Source organism: Neovison vison, chromosome 8 (genome assembly GCF_020171115.1).
Source record: "Neovison vison isolate M4711 chromosome 8, ASM_NN_V1, whole genome shotgun sequence".
NCBI lineage: Eukaryota > Metazoa > Chordata > Mammalia > Carnivora > Mustelidae > Neogale > Neogale vison.
In genome coordinates this window covers 78,862,325-78,876,527 of record NC_058098.1, presented here as the reverse complement: position 1 = coordinate 78,876,527, position 14,203 = coordinate 78,862,325, and the positions used below count along the sequence as shown (strand labels likewise).

At 48.5% G+C, this 14,203-nt stretch overlaps 1 protein-coding gene across 7 annotated transcripts in view; it reads right to left on the bottom strand.

Annotated features, from left to right (window-relative positions):
• Positions 1-13,979, bottom strand: part of CCDC85A (coiled-coil domain containing 85A) — a 200,230-nt gene extending 186,251 nt beyond the window's left edge. For all 7 annotated transcript variants that reach the window (XM_044263997.1, XM_044263998.1, XM_044263999.1 and 4 more), the window contains exons 1-2: positions 13,713-13,979; positions 5,227-6,184 (exon numbers count right to left, since the gene is read on the bottom strand). In XM_044263997.1, the coding sequence (XP_044119932.1) occupies positions 5,227-6,184; positions 13,713-13,979 (1,225 nt within the window). The remainder of the gene's footprint in view (positions 1-5,226; positions 6,185-13,712) is intronic.
• Positions 13,980-14,203: the final 224 nt, after the last annotated feature.

Below are 14,203 nucleotides of genomic sequence, written 5' to 3'. Positions count from 1 at the left end.
CCCCAGAGACATTTAATTTCTATTGTCCAAATTCATTCATAAATGATGTTCTGACTTTTTCTAAGCAAAATAAAAGATTTATGAGAGCAATTACTCATGCTATAGTGCCCCACTACTTAATTTACTGACAACCTTGCTTCAGAGAATTCCTGCTGGGCTCTTCCACACACGGGTTATCCTCCCCCTCGTCAACAAGGTCATTTTGTGTTATCAGCGGTTTTTGTTCACTCATTAATAACCTCAACAGAGAATAAGAAGAAATCTGGAAACTCGGAGTAAAACTTATGAACTGGGCGATGTGACACGTAATATCCTTGGTGGGAAATACTCATTAGCATTGCAGGCATCACACAATCTACACGCACCATTGACACTCACTAGAAATGGGTTGGAAATTCATGTGCTTCCCTTTTGGTCTGGATGGGAAGGCTTTAAAAAGTAGTTCTGAACTACACATACGCCAGTGTTTCCCCAAGTTAACCTAAAAATCCCATCCACCCAAAACTCAAATTTTCAACCCATACCCCAAAGGTGTTATCTGAGAACCTTGGGCTGGAGATAAGGAATGAAGTTTCACAGTACCTGCTGGGGTCAGTCCCTCTCAGGCTCGGAATTCGACAAGAGAAGGAAAGAAACTAACTTTCTCCTTCCCAAGAAACTTGGATTCCTCACCACGTAAAGCACGTCGACCCATTTTATACAACACGCGCTCACGTAAGGCAGTGGCTTTCACCTGGTCTGGTCATGAGAATCATCTGAGGAGCTCTTTTGCAACACGCTCAGGGCCAGACCAATTCAATACGCATCTGCCTGTGGGGCCCAAGCTCTGGTGATTATGCAAAGCCCCCACAGTGATTTTAATCTGCAGTCAGGTTGAAAAACATTGCTCTCCCTGAAGCAGTGGTTTTGAATCAGGGACAATCTTACCCATTCCCTAACCCGTGGGACCATGTCTGGAGACAGCTTTATTCGCCATAACTGGGGCTTGCTCGTGGGGAGAGCCCCGTGTGCTGCCAAACCTCTTCACATGCAGAGGGCAACCTATTACAACAAAGAATTATCTGGTCCCAATGTGAGTGATGCCACTGTTAAGAAACACTGCTCTAGAGAAAGAACTGGGGGGAGAAACAGCTTGCTCTGTCTCTAGAGATACCCTCACAATAGGAAGGAAGGAAGCACTAAGAAGCTTTCAGGAGGGAGCTGAACACTGATGAGCCCTGTCTGTTTCCTCATGGGGGCTTTCACTGGCTAGGGTGATGATGACGGAGAGTGTGAAGCTACTGGTCACTAGAACATGCTCTAGGTCTGAAAAGTAAACAACACCCACCAAAATAGCTAAGCAATTTTTTTAGATGGATGATAAAAAAGAGAGTAATGTTTCTTCTCGTCATCCCTTCTCAGTTGCTGATAATCAGCAATATGAGCCCCTAGAATTAAAATAAAGCTACTTTGGGGGCGCCTGGGTGGCTCAGTGGTTTAAGCCTCTGTCTTCGGCTCAGATCATGATCTCAGGATCTTGGGATCGAGCCCCGCATTAGGCTCTCCACTCAACGGAAGCCTACTTCCTCCTTTCTCTCCACCTGCCTCTCTGCCTATTTCTGATTTCTCTCTGTCAAATAAATAAATAAACTCTTTAAAAAAAATACTTTAAAAAAAATAAAGCTACTTTTATGACCTTTTCAACTGGATTCATAATGCCCAATGGGTGAACCACTTGTATGGGCTTCTGCTCACCAGAATCATGTTTGCCGGGAAGGACAATATTAACAGCTGTTGCTGGAAGGACCTGAGCTCTCCGCATCGCCCACGACCTGAGCTAAGGAGCTCCCTGTTAGGGCAGATCTGCCAGCTGATATCTGGAAGCGAAATGCCTTGGTTTCTCTATGAAAAGGAACATTTTCAACTAAGAAAGTTTGAGCCAACCTTGGAATTCAATGGGATCAGGTAAGTGAATCCCCCATTCTCAAGGGGACTCTCTATTTGGGTACATGTCTAGATAAAAGTGGCTATTCAACTACTTCATTTACAAATCTGGTGCACAGCAAGTGACTTGAATGAACAGACAAATGCCTTAATGCCTAGATGAAAGTGTTGAATCTACCTCCTCATCGCACACGGAATTCTCTGCAAACTGAAAAACAGCTGAATCATAACTTCTAAAAAAGCAAATGCACTCAGGAGCACGTTATTCAGCTTGGAGGGTTTTTTTCTGTTTCGCCTTGGATTTTGCTGTTTTTCAGTCAGCTGCTAATTTAAACATGGCTATACAGTCTTAGCTTTTTTTAAGAAAGGAAAAATATCCCCAAATTCACCCTTGTAACCAGTTGGAAATTAAGCTGTTTTAACCAAAGGAAACTCTTGGATACTCAGTTCTTCAACTGCCTCCTGCACGGAGTTTGTAGCAAGATTTAAAGATGTCCAAGGCACAGTCAACTAAAGCAGTAATTATTTTCACTAATGTTCCCTTGCTGTGTGTATGTGTGTCTTTTTGGAGGGAACGTTACAAGACCGTATTCTGCTAATATGTGTTTCTTTCCATTTTCATTCTGCCACAATGCAGACACACTTCCACCGGCTTTCCCTATTTTTTTCCTTCACTCAAAAACCTCCAAGTGTTCATCTAAAAACACTCATTATCTCACACAAACTATAGATTATGACTGTACGTGACTCAGCAGATCTACAATTTGGGATTTATCTTGGTATCGGTTCCTACGTGTTTCTAGGCTAGGCCAATGATTCAACCAGAGTGTGGGGGGATTAAAAATATGACAAGTCATGTCTTACCATCCATATCAAAAATTAATTTTTAGGGTCGCCTGGGTGGCTCAGTGGATTAAGCCTCTGCCTTCGGCTCGGGTCATGATCTCAGGTTCCTGGGATCGAGCCCCGCATCGGGCTTTCTGCTTGGCGGGAAGCCTGCTTCCCATTCCCTCTCTGCCTACTTGTGATCTCTCTCTCTGTGTCAAATAAATAAAATCTTTTAAAAAAAATTAATTTGTAATGGTGGAATACATACAGGCCCAAATTTATAGGCTGATGATCCATAAACAGCTCATTGTGCCACTTCATTTTCTAATTAATTATTGAAATAAAAATGCAATGCCAATGCACTAGAAATATACTTTGGTAAGGATAGCAACTGCCAGAAGATTTGTCACTTATGAGAAAATCTGCCGTAAACCTAAGAATTAAATACAGTGTAAAAAAATAAAATAAAATAAAATAAAAAAATAAAAGCAACTAAATACAGTGTCATTCTAAAGAATGCATCTCTGCCACACCAAACTTTTAACTAAATAAAATGGCTAAATTTTAAAAATCATTTGCCAGATCACAAAGTCTATCTGCAATCAGGCAACAATAAGCCATGATGTAATGTCATCCTCATCTAGAAATATACCTTACTTCATGCAAGGTGTTTCTTAAAAATTGCACTTGAAATCTTTTCATGTTCTTTAAAGCATGTCTTGATTAAACTAGAGGAGTTCTTTACTTAAAATAGCACTTTGGGAAAGAAAAAAATTGTTTTATAAGTGAACTACCTGGCCCCTAAGTAAGGTTTTTTTTTTTTGGTTCCAGAGACCATGTTTCCCTTAAACAGTGTACATATTTATTTCTCATGCTCATTAAAAAGTAATGGAGAAATGGAAAAGTCATTAACTTGAACTTTCCCGTTAACCCATTGCTCCCTGAAGAACACACTTCATGGCTAGTGGCTGACCTCATCCATGGCAATGTGACTAAAATATCTTTTTAAATGACTTTCACCTCCTGTGAGAAGTGCACAGCCGCCACTGCCCACAGCAATCAGGGCAGCTTCTGGGCCAGTCCTTGAAGGAGGGAGGGAGGGTGTAGCTAACATAGCAAAAACCCCAATCAGCCAGCCAGGAGGCCTCTGCACCCAGGTCACTTGGCTTCTCCCACCTTCTGCTTTCCAGCCCAACCCTGAAAGCTGCAGCATCCCGTCTTCCCCATCTTTCCAATTCCACCTGCACATAAAAGAGCATTGGCTGCATTAGAAGCCAAGCTTCAGGAGTCAATTTTCAGCACTAGGAGAAAAGGATTAGGATGAAATGGGCTCCAACAGGTAAATCCCCAGGTATAGTATTGAAAATGTACCCCTTCCCGTCACTCACTGTTCACATTGTCCACCCCCCACCACTGCTCAGAGCTGACTGTGCAAGGACTACGTAGCAGCTTTCAAATAAAGCAGAAAACCTCAGGTATCTTGGATGAAAAAAACCCCCCAGTTTATAAAAACAAACCTTTTAGTTCCAACTCAACCATAAGTAACATGAAAGGCTTGGGAGGGGGTTTTGTTTGCTGGTCTTAAGAAATTCTTTTTCCCCCTTTCTGGAGTTCAAAGTGATTTTAGAACCAAGACACAGGAAAGTAAACCCCTGCTGAAAGGTTTAGGGTCTGGTTTAGGGCCATGTCACCAAATGCAGTGGAGATTACACTTTGGAAACCAAAGGAGTGTCCAAATACATCTGTACATTTTCAAGAGGAACATTTAAACATTTGGGAGGCTATATCTCAGTGTAAAAACATGCTGTTCAAAGTATGCTTCAGGGAATCTGGGAGAGGGTGGTGGGTTTTGCAAGAGTGTGGAAGGAAACCATTTGATATGTTTCTCCTACAAAGGGAAGTGCCCCAACACACGGATAAAATCCTTGAGGTAAGGTAAGGCATAGCTACAGGCATTCAGGCAATGGGGCATCGAGCTTGCTGAGGGATACCATATTTCTTTTCCAATATTCTTCATAATAAAATTCATCTCTTTACGCACTAAGCTGTTAAATGGATTCAAAAACCTCTGGGTCAACCACTGGATGAGAACCCCTGTAGGAAACGGCACACACTAGGAAAATACCCCAGTTCAAGACCAGAAAGCCTTAGCTTGGTTCTCTTTTTCTCTTCAATCTCTACACATCTCACGCTGACCACTCAGAGTCCCTTGGAATTATCGTTCCTCTCCTTCCTCTAACTCCTCACCCACCGTCTTCGCCAGACTTACTCAGCTGAGAACAGTACAATCCAAAACAAATCGAGGGAAGGAAACACTCGGAGCCTCGAGCCTCGGAAGCACCTGTTACCTCCCCTCCCCAGCCACCCCTCCATCCAGCGCCTGCACTCCTAACGTGTCTGGAAAGCCCTTCATGGCTCATAACTCTCTAGTGAGTCGCCCCAGCCAAAGCGGTTCCCCAGCACGTACTGACCCACCGTTCATGCCACTGTAGACACTCCGGTGATGGGGGGACACGTCCTCCTGCGCCTGTCTTCGGAGAGTACCCTCCCTGCTGCCTCCGCCGCTGCCTCCGCCTCCTCCGCCCACGTGTTTGTGATCGGGGCTCCCCCCAAAATGTTGTTTGAGGTGCTCAGGGCTGGTGCCCCTGGCTCTGGGTAGATGCTCCAGGCTCCCGCCGAGGGCGTGTTTCTGCAGATGCTCGGGGCTCCCTCCGCTGTGCCTCGCGTGCTCCGGACTGCCTCCGGGCCTGTGCTTCTGAAAGTGTTCTGGGCTCCCGCTCAGCACGTGCTTGGGCAGCGTTTCGGGGCTGCTCCCGGGGTGCGGGGGCCTTTGCTGCTCAGGGCTGCCCTTGCACAAGGGTTTGTGGTGCTCGGGGCTCGGTCCTTTGAGTGCTTTGGGGTGATCCGAGGTTCCGGCGGCTCGGGGTTTCTGCAGATGCTCGGGGCTGGTGCTGCGGTGCTTGGCGCGCTCCGGGCTGCCCTCGCCCCGGGGCTTCTGCAGGTGCTCCGGGCTGCCGCTGCTGGCGTGGTGCTTGTGGTGGTCCGGGCTGTCCGTGCTGCCCGTGCTGGAGGTGCTGCTGCCGTCGCCCACGTCCCGCACGCAGGGCGCCGTGGAGGCGGTGAGCTGGCACAGGCTGGCCTGGCTGTCGATGGAGCAGCGGCTGCCCACGCAGCCGGCGCCCTTCTCCTCGTCGAGCAGCACGCAGAGCTCCTTGAGCTCCATGTTCTCCTTCACCACCTCCTCCTGCTTCACCTCCAGCTCCTTCAGTTTCTGCAGGTATAAGGCCACTTCCTTGTGCATCACCCCAGCCGTGTAGCGGCCCAGTCTCTGCCACTCCCGGGACACCCTCTTGCCTTTCTGCCGGTCATCATCCAGGAAACAGCAGAGGTCCCTCAGCTCCTGGTTGTCCTCCTGGAGTTTCTGGTTGATATCCTGAAAAGAGAGAGACAGCCATTCAAGGGCGGTACCCAGGTGAGGCGGCCTCAGGCCCAGACCTCCTGGGAGGGAGACAGGAATTGATGAATTCTCTGTGATGTGAGGGGCAGAGGTGAGAAGCTGAGAGGCTGCTGATGACCGTCATAAAAATCACAATAATGGGTCTGGGTTATGCTCCCCACCCTGGGCTTACTTGTATTATCTCATCGGATTTTCACAAACCACTTGGGAAGTGATGATTATCATGGTTCTTTTTTTTTTTTTTTCTTAAAGATTTTTATTTATTTATTTGACAGACAGATCACAAGTAGGCAGAGAGGCAGGCAGAGAGAGAGGAGGAAGAAGGCTCCCCGCTGAGCAGAGAGCCCGATGCGGGCTCGATCCCAGGACCCTGAAACCATGACCTGAGCGGAAGGCAGAGGCTTTAACCCACTGAGCCACCCAGGTGCCCCCATATCATGGTTCTTTTAAAGAAGAGGAGACTGGGGGCGCCTGGGTGGCTCAGTGGGTTAAAGCCTCTGCCTTCCGCTCAGGTCATGGTCTCAGGGTCCTGGGATCGAGCCCCGCATCGGGCTCTCTGCTCTGCGGGGAGCCCGCTTCCCCCCTCTCTCTCTCTGCCTGCCTCTCTGCCTACTTGTGATCTCTTTCTGTCAAATAAATAAATTAAATATTTTAAAAAAATAAAAATTAAAAAAAATAAAGAGGAGGAGACTGGGCCTCTTACAAAGCTTCACTGGCCCAAGGCCAATATCCAGGGAGTAGCCACATAATTTGCAAGAAGACCCTAAAACCAAGGATCCCCTCTCCTGCCCCACCCTCTTCCTGGAAGAAAATGGCTGCTCGGCAGCTGAGAAATGCTTAAAAGCTCTGAGGTAACCGGCCTTCCATCAGCACAAATGCAGCACTGCTCCATTTTCAGCTCCTGACACGGGACCAACAGCCTGGCTCCCACAGGGGACCAGCACAGCTGGCCTCCAGCAGCGTTTCTGTCCCGCACGTCTGAGCCCTACTGGCGTACCCTCTGCTCATGTCCCAGGCATCCCACATGAACCATGAGCAACACCAAGCTCTTGTGAGATTTTCTTTTGTTTTTTAAAAAATATTTTATTTATGTATTTGAGAGAGAGCACAAGCAGAGGGAGAGGGAGAAGCAGGCTCCCTGCTGAGCAAGGAGCCCCCTGGGAGACCTAATCCCAGAACCCTGGAATCATCACGACCTGAGCTAAAGGCAGCCGCTTAACCGACTGAGCCACCCAGGTGGCCCTCTTGTGGGATTTTCAAAGTCCCCTCCCCAAACTGCCCCTCTCAGCAAACGCCGCTTCCACTCAACCTGCTGCTCTTCCTAGGAGCCTGTGCTTGTGCCTGGCTGCTTCTCCCTCACCTTTCACTCCTGAACTAAACAGCTCTTCTGAGCCCTACACTTCTGAAATTTAACTCATCTTGTCACCCCCATGCTTAGCATGCTAAAAACCACCGCACTGCCCTGAGAATAAAATGCAGAATACTTCAAGTCTCCCAAGAGCCCAGTCCTTTTAACCCAGCCTATTTCTCCTGTATGAATGGTGGTCTGCTCACTCATTCACAAGGACTTAGTAAACAGCTAGTACGCGCCAGGTACCAGTCCAGGTGCTAGGAATGTATCAGTGGACACCGCAGCCACCTTGACATCCTACGGCTTTCATTCTGGCGGGAAAAACCGACATGGCATGTTGTGAAAGTGCTGGGAAGAAAACTGAAGCAGGTTAAAAAATACTATTTTTTAAGAGAAGGCACCTCACTGAGAAAACTTGTGATGGAAGAGGATTGCAGGCAGAGAGAAGGGCAAGGATTTGCCCTGAGACAAACATGGCTGACGCTGCCCTGAGACAAACATGGCTGACGCTGCCCTGAGACAAACATGGCTGACGCTGCCCTGAGACAAACATGGCTGACGTTGCTGTGAGGCCAGTATGCTTGAAGCACAATGAACACAGAGAGCAGAGCTAGGAAAGGAGGTGGGAGAGAGGAGACCCAGGAGCTTGGGTGTTGGGGCTGGGTAATGCTGAGCCTTGGCAGCCACGGGAAGGACTCTGGATTGGTGGTGAGCTGAGGATAGAGAAGTGACTCAAGAGGTTCATTTTATAAAGAATCACCATCGTTCTGTGTGGAAAACAGACCAGAGGAGGGGGCGGTGGAGAGAAGAAAGGGAGACAAGATAAGGTGGAAGCCAGGAGAGATCAGTTAGGAGTCCACCAGGCTGGTCCAGGTAGAGGGAGAGGATAGTGGCTTACACAGATGGCAGCAGTGGAGAAGGGGGGACCCATCCCTTGACCCCCAATTGAGCCCCACGAACACTGGCCTGGTTTCAGGGCCCAAGGAACAAGCCCTTCCCCTCCTTCACTTGGAATGTACTCTCCTAACCTTCTGTACAACTTAAAGGCCTCACTTTATAAATCACTTCCCCAGAAGCCATCCCTGACCACTACCGCCTATCTAAAGAAGTTGCCTTATCCACTTCTACCATAACCCCCTTTGACTTTCCCTCTGTGGCACTCATTTCAATCACATATGGTTGAATGTGGCTATGAGAACTCACCAGACCCTGGTCCCGAGAATGGAAACCCCATCTATTCTCTCCACCTGTGTGCCCAGAACAGAGCACCCCCACTGTAGACACCTGAACCAAGGAACTTTGAAAACACATTGTGAGATCCCCCTTTATTCTCCAGTCACATATCGAGTAAAGGGGCCGTTTCTTGAAGCACCTTGGTGCTTTCTTGGGCTTTCCAAAGCCAGAAAAGCTCTGGTCTTGTGACTCTGTCATCCAACCCAGAACTAGAGGCACTTAGAGGAGACCTGATCGCTGTAAGCTCAGATTCATTCTAACCCTTTGTCTGACACTGATGAGAAAATACACTCTAAAACATCTGTCACCCACACCCAGCACCCCCTGACGATCTTGGGGCCTAAGATGAGAGTCACCCTGATGAAGAGGATTTGCGCAGTGTGGTTTTAACTCCAGTTCTAACTCTTGGCATCCTGACTATCGGCTTCCTTGTTTCTGGTGCCCGTTTCTTCTCATTATCACTTTCTGACTTCAGGCCTGGCCGTTTCCAAACACCTCCCACGTGGCCTCCCCTGCCTTTGTCTGCCGCTTCCTCTATCTTTCCTCGTCCACCCAAGCCAAGTTCTCTGGGGCCAGACTGATCCTCAAAATCACTCCCTCAATGTTCTCTCTCCTGCATCAATCCCATCTTCTCCCCTTACCAGGAAGATGAATAAACCCTTTGGCCAAGCCAGGAAGGCTTTCTCCTGAGCTCCCTCTTTGTCAGCTACTTATGATGCTTGCTTGTATCCCAGCTTCCCAACTAGAAGAAACTGTCCTCTTCCCTACACGAACTTACCTAAGAGGAGAAATTCCTCTGAGAAGTCTCCCCTAGCCCGGGAACAGCTTCTGGCCCGTGGTGGCAACAACCACAAATGAATGAAGTAACTTTCCCATTTACTGCTTAATGCCTCTAAGGTACAGTAGCTGGAGGACTCACTGGACATCATTTTTTTTTTTTCCTTTTCCAATGTAGATATCCCAGCTTCTGGGGGCAGACTCCATTTTAAAGTCATCCTTTGTGTAGCAGACGCGCCTGGCATGGCGCCTTGTGTACAGTAAATAATATGTGTTTATGGACTCACCAATGTTTTAAAAGCCCTAGGCCTGTGGCCAAAACAGGATATAGCTCTGGCTACTGAGGATTTCTTACTATTGTCTCAGTACACCGCTGCAAGGTTGGAGTATATGTCATAAGCAAGTAAAGGATCTGTTGACATTGATGTTTTCGGGGAAATCAGAAGCTGTGGAGACTGTGAGACAATAAAACTTAAAAAAAAATTTATCTTTCTCAGCTTCAAAAATTATTCGACATTTAGTTTAATCCTGCCATTTCATAGAAAGTTCAAGTCATATTCTTCTCCGTCTCAATGAACTTCCGTCTGAAAATACTTCCTTTCGGCTATCCCACAGCTATTCCTGACTTCTCCAGAACTGGGGAATACACTGGGGCTTTGTGGAGTTAATGGCTTTCCAAATGGAGGGAAGCATATACTTCCCAGAATTCCTGCTGGGGTAAAGGGGGTAACAGTCTACTTAGCTTTCTTTATCACCACGCCTTCTTCCAAGAGCAAATAATATTCTTGGGTATACAATTCTGGGCTATTTCCTTTCTCTTCTGTGGAAAAGCTAAGCAACTGATTTGATAATCACCTGCTAAGCCAGCTTCTTCAAATCTGCCACATTAAGATTTGAGCTTTCTTTTTCAGAACACAAAGTATCCTTTGAACATTGACACTGGCTACCAGATGTTATCCATCTGTCTAAAGTGGACATTTAAAAGATTCAACCCACCTCATGGCCTACCACTCAAAATTTCGTAAGTAAGACTCCCAAGAACTCTCTCTGTGGTTAAAGAATTGTTCTAGTTTGTAATTTTTCTTCATTGCAGGGAGCAGGAATCCATGTGTTGGGGAGCAGAGAGGAACATTAATGTGATGCATAACCAATCTCCAAAGCCCGTTCCCCCAAATCTGCCCCCATCCCCTGAAGCCCCAGGTCAGAGCAACCTGAGCATTGGTTCAGCAGTGCACAGACATGGTTCTTAGAATCCAACTCCTTATAAGATCAGAACCAGAACCCCCTTTTCCACCCTTGCAGGATCACACATTCTAACCAGAGAATGTCAACTAGCTGAAAGAAAAGAAAGTCAGCCCATTTTAAACACTGTATATCTGTGTGACCTTGAGAAAGCTATTAACCTCAAATGCATCATGTAATCCTCATCAAACCTCTTCCGGAATTAGCATCCCCATTTAGCAGATGAGAATACTGAAGCTCAGAGACGTTAACAGCCTGCCCACGCTGCCCAAATTGTCAGACTCTAAATCCTTTATCTCTCCGCTGCCCCACACTGCTCTACCTCTGAAATGTTTAAACACCAGACAAGTCAGCCAGGGCTTGGACCCAGTCAGAGGCCCCTCAAGGGAAAGACCTAGTGCTCCCATCTCCCCATCTCTACAGCCGCAGTACCTAGTAGCCTTGAAAATATTCATTACAATTTCAAAAGCAGATCACAGAAAGACGTAAAAAAGAGAAATGTTGTGGCCTTCATAACCCTAACTTTAAAAATGTTGTGGCCTTCATAACCCTAACTTTAAGGCCCTCCACTGGGAGTCCCACACTATCAGAGCCAAAAACAAAATAAAAAATCCTTCCCTCTAGGTAAGCCAAAATAAGTTGAGTGCACATATAATTTACTCAGTCAACCACATTAGTACATCACGAGAGTGTCCAGGGATGTTCTGAGTTAAGATGATGGAGAGAAGGGAGAAGGCTGGCCTCAGCCAGGCTTCACCACAGCCCCTCAGGGGTGGCCCAGAGACCTTGGGGGCTATGATGTTGTACCTGGCCAGGGATGATGGAAAGGAGTAGAGGCCGCATCAAAAAGTATCCAGCCCCACCTTTCTGAACTTGATAACGAGGTGGACAGAAAAGTCTTTTTAAGCCAGGTCATGAATCTAGACCAGGAGACTCTCCTACTTGGGGTGAAACTGCCCTTCGCTGGCCTAATAGGTACTTCTTTAAATGAAGCTACCAGAAAGAAGACCAGCCTCCCCCACCACTCACACAGACACAGACACAGACATACACAGACATACACATACACACACACACACACACACACACACACACTAAGACAATCCACACAACCCAAGAGAACCTTCAAGTATTTCTTAACTATTGTATTGATGCTCCATACTATTAAAATCCTTAGGAAATTGATTAATTATTTAATTAAAAACTCTTCCAAGCTACATTATAGTTCAAACCATGGAATGGGAGGGTTATGAACTATACCTTTGCCCAGCTTTGCCTAAAAATCCCCATCATGGAGGCACACACCTATACATTTAAAAGCCCTTTCCTGATGACAATGTCTACCACTGTCTTGCAGTCAAGTCCAGAATTAAAGCTTCTCCTATGTTATCCTAATGTCCAAACCCCTAGGAGATGGTATTTATCATTTGCATTTTATTGATGAGTAAAATGAGGTTCTGATAAATTAATTACCCAAGCTCACCCTCCTGGCAAATGAGGATTCTAGATGCAAACCCACCTCTGAGATGATCTTCTCACTATACTAGCCTGTCTGTAATTCCCCAAGAGTATGGTACTTAATAAGTAATACCCGAGTAATGAATTAAACCAAAGAAGAGTGGAAGCCTTGGGATTTTTCTGACTGTGGAATCTTTCTAACTGCACCCACTCTAGGAACTAGAGGACAGTGAGTTGGAGCCCTGGGGAAGGCCATCTCCCCCTGCACTGGACCCAGCACCCAGGTGAGCCTCTGGCCTTCTGTCCCTCTGCACCTCTCTGCCCCAGAATCCCAGAGCAGGAGCACTGAAGCAATTAAGAAAGTGTCTACAGCCCTAGTGGGATGAGAGTGGAAGGGGACAAGAACAGCTTGTGCCTGCAGGAATTTGCTCCCTGATGTCCCTGCAGTGTTTTCGTTTGTGTCTGGCTTCCTATAAACAAAAGCAGAACAATGAGAGGAAGGAATACCAGCAAGCACCCGCGCAAGCAGTGAGGAAAGGAAGTTTGCGGCGTGCGTTGGCAGGGCGGATCCTGGCCCCCGTCTCCTACAGCCCCGCGGGCGGGCACACTGCTCCCACACTCAAAGCTCTCCAAGGAGAAAACAAGTTGGTGGGGTTGGGTCTTCTTTTCTTTATTTATTTTTTTTTTTTTCTAATAGCAAAGAGGGAAGGCTGGTTCCAAAACCAAAGCGTCAAAGCTGACAGCTGGGGTGGTACCTTTCAAATCCCTTCGCCCCCCTCAATGCTGGATGGAATTATAATCAAACCGGGGCTGAAGGGGGGCAAGGGGGCCAAGGAGCCCCAGATGACACCATCTGAATAGGAGCAATGGAAAGCGCAGGAGCAGGTAAAAAATGTGAAGGCAGAGCTTTAGGTCCTCTGCACTGGGTGACATACGTCAGCTCCGAAGGTGGCGCCCGCGACTTCTCCCTGGGCACCCCGCCAGCCCTTCTCCCCAGCATTGGCGCCCTTTCCTCATCCACCGGAGCAGTCGCGGCTCCAGAGCACCTGTATCCCTAACCCCCAAGGACAAAAGATGCCCTGGACTCACTCCCTCGCTCACCCCTTCCTGCCTGTGCCCCGGCTCCCCAAACCACCGGTTTTCCAGGAAAATAAAGGTTCTGCATGCCCATTACCTCCCTCCCTACTTTCCAGCATCCTCGGCGCCCGCTCCTCCGGCCACAGAAGACCCTGAATGAGAGGTCCACACTGGCTCTCCCCAAACAAGGAAGAGGAGACCAGTCGCTTCCAAAGTTCGAAAAAAAAGTTTCCAAAGGGCTGGGGAAGGGGAGCAGGGGGTGGTGACCGGGAGAGTGGGGAGGATCACCTGTTGACGAAGGGAGGGAAAGTTTGTCTGGCCCCACCTCCCCGGGGCGCCCCGCTCCCCGTCCGGCCCCGCGCTCACCTTGAGCCCGCGGATCTCGCCGAGGTGCAGCTGCAGGCGGCGGTTCACCTCGCGGATGAGGTTGCTGTGGTCCAGCATCGCGCTCACCTTCTCGGCCTCGGCGCGCCGCAGGCTGCGGATCAGCTCCTCCTTGCTCCACTGCAGCAGCTCCTCGTCCGACACTTTGGACAGGTCCTCCACCGCGGCGGCGGCGGACGGGCCGGCAGAAGCCGAGGGACAACTTTCCGCAGCCGCCGCCGCTGCCGGACCTCCGGCCGCCTTAGACATGGTATCCGCGCGGTGGCAGGTGCGAGTGGGTGGAAGAGGCAAAGCGACTCCCGAAGGCGCGGGCGCGGCGGGGCCGCCTCCGCCCACACCCCTATGCGCTCCAGCGAGTCAGCTGCACCGCCCGGCGGCCGCTGGGTTGGGGCGGCAAGGGTCGCGCTGGGCGGCCATCCTACCTCGCCATCCCCGCGCGCGCGCCCGCGCAGCCCCAGGGCCGGGCCGTTACC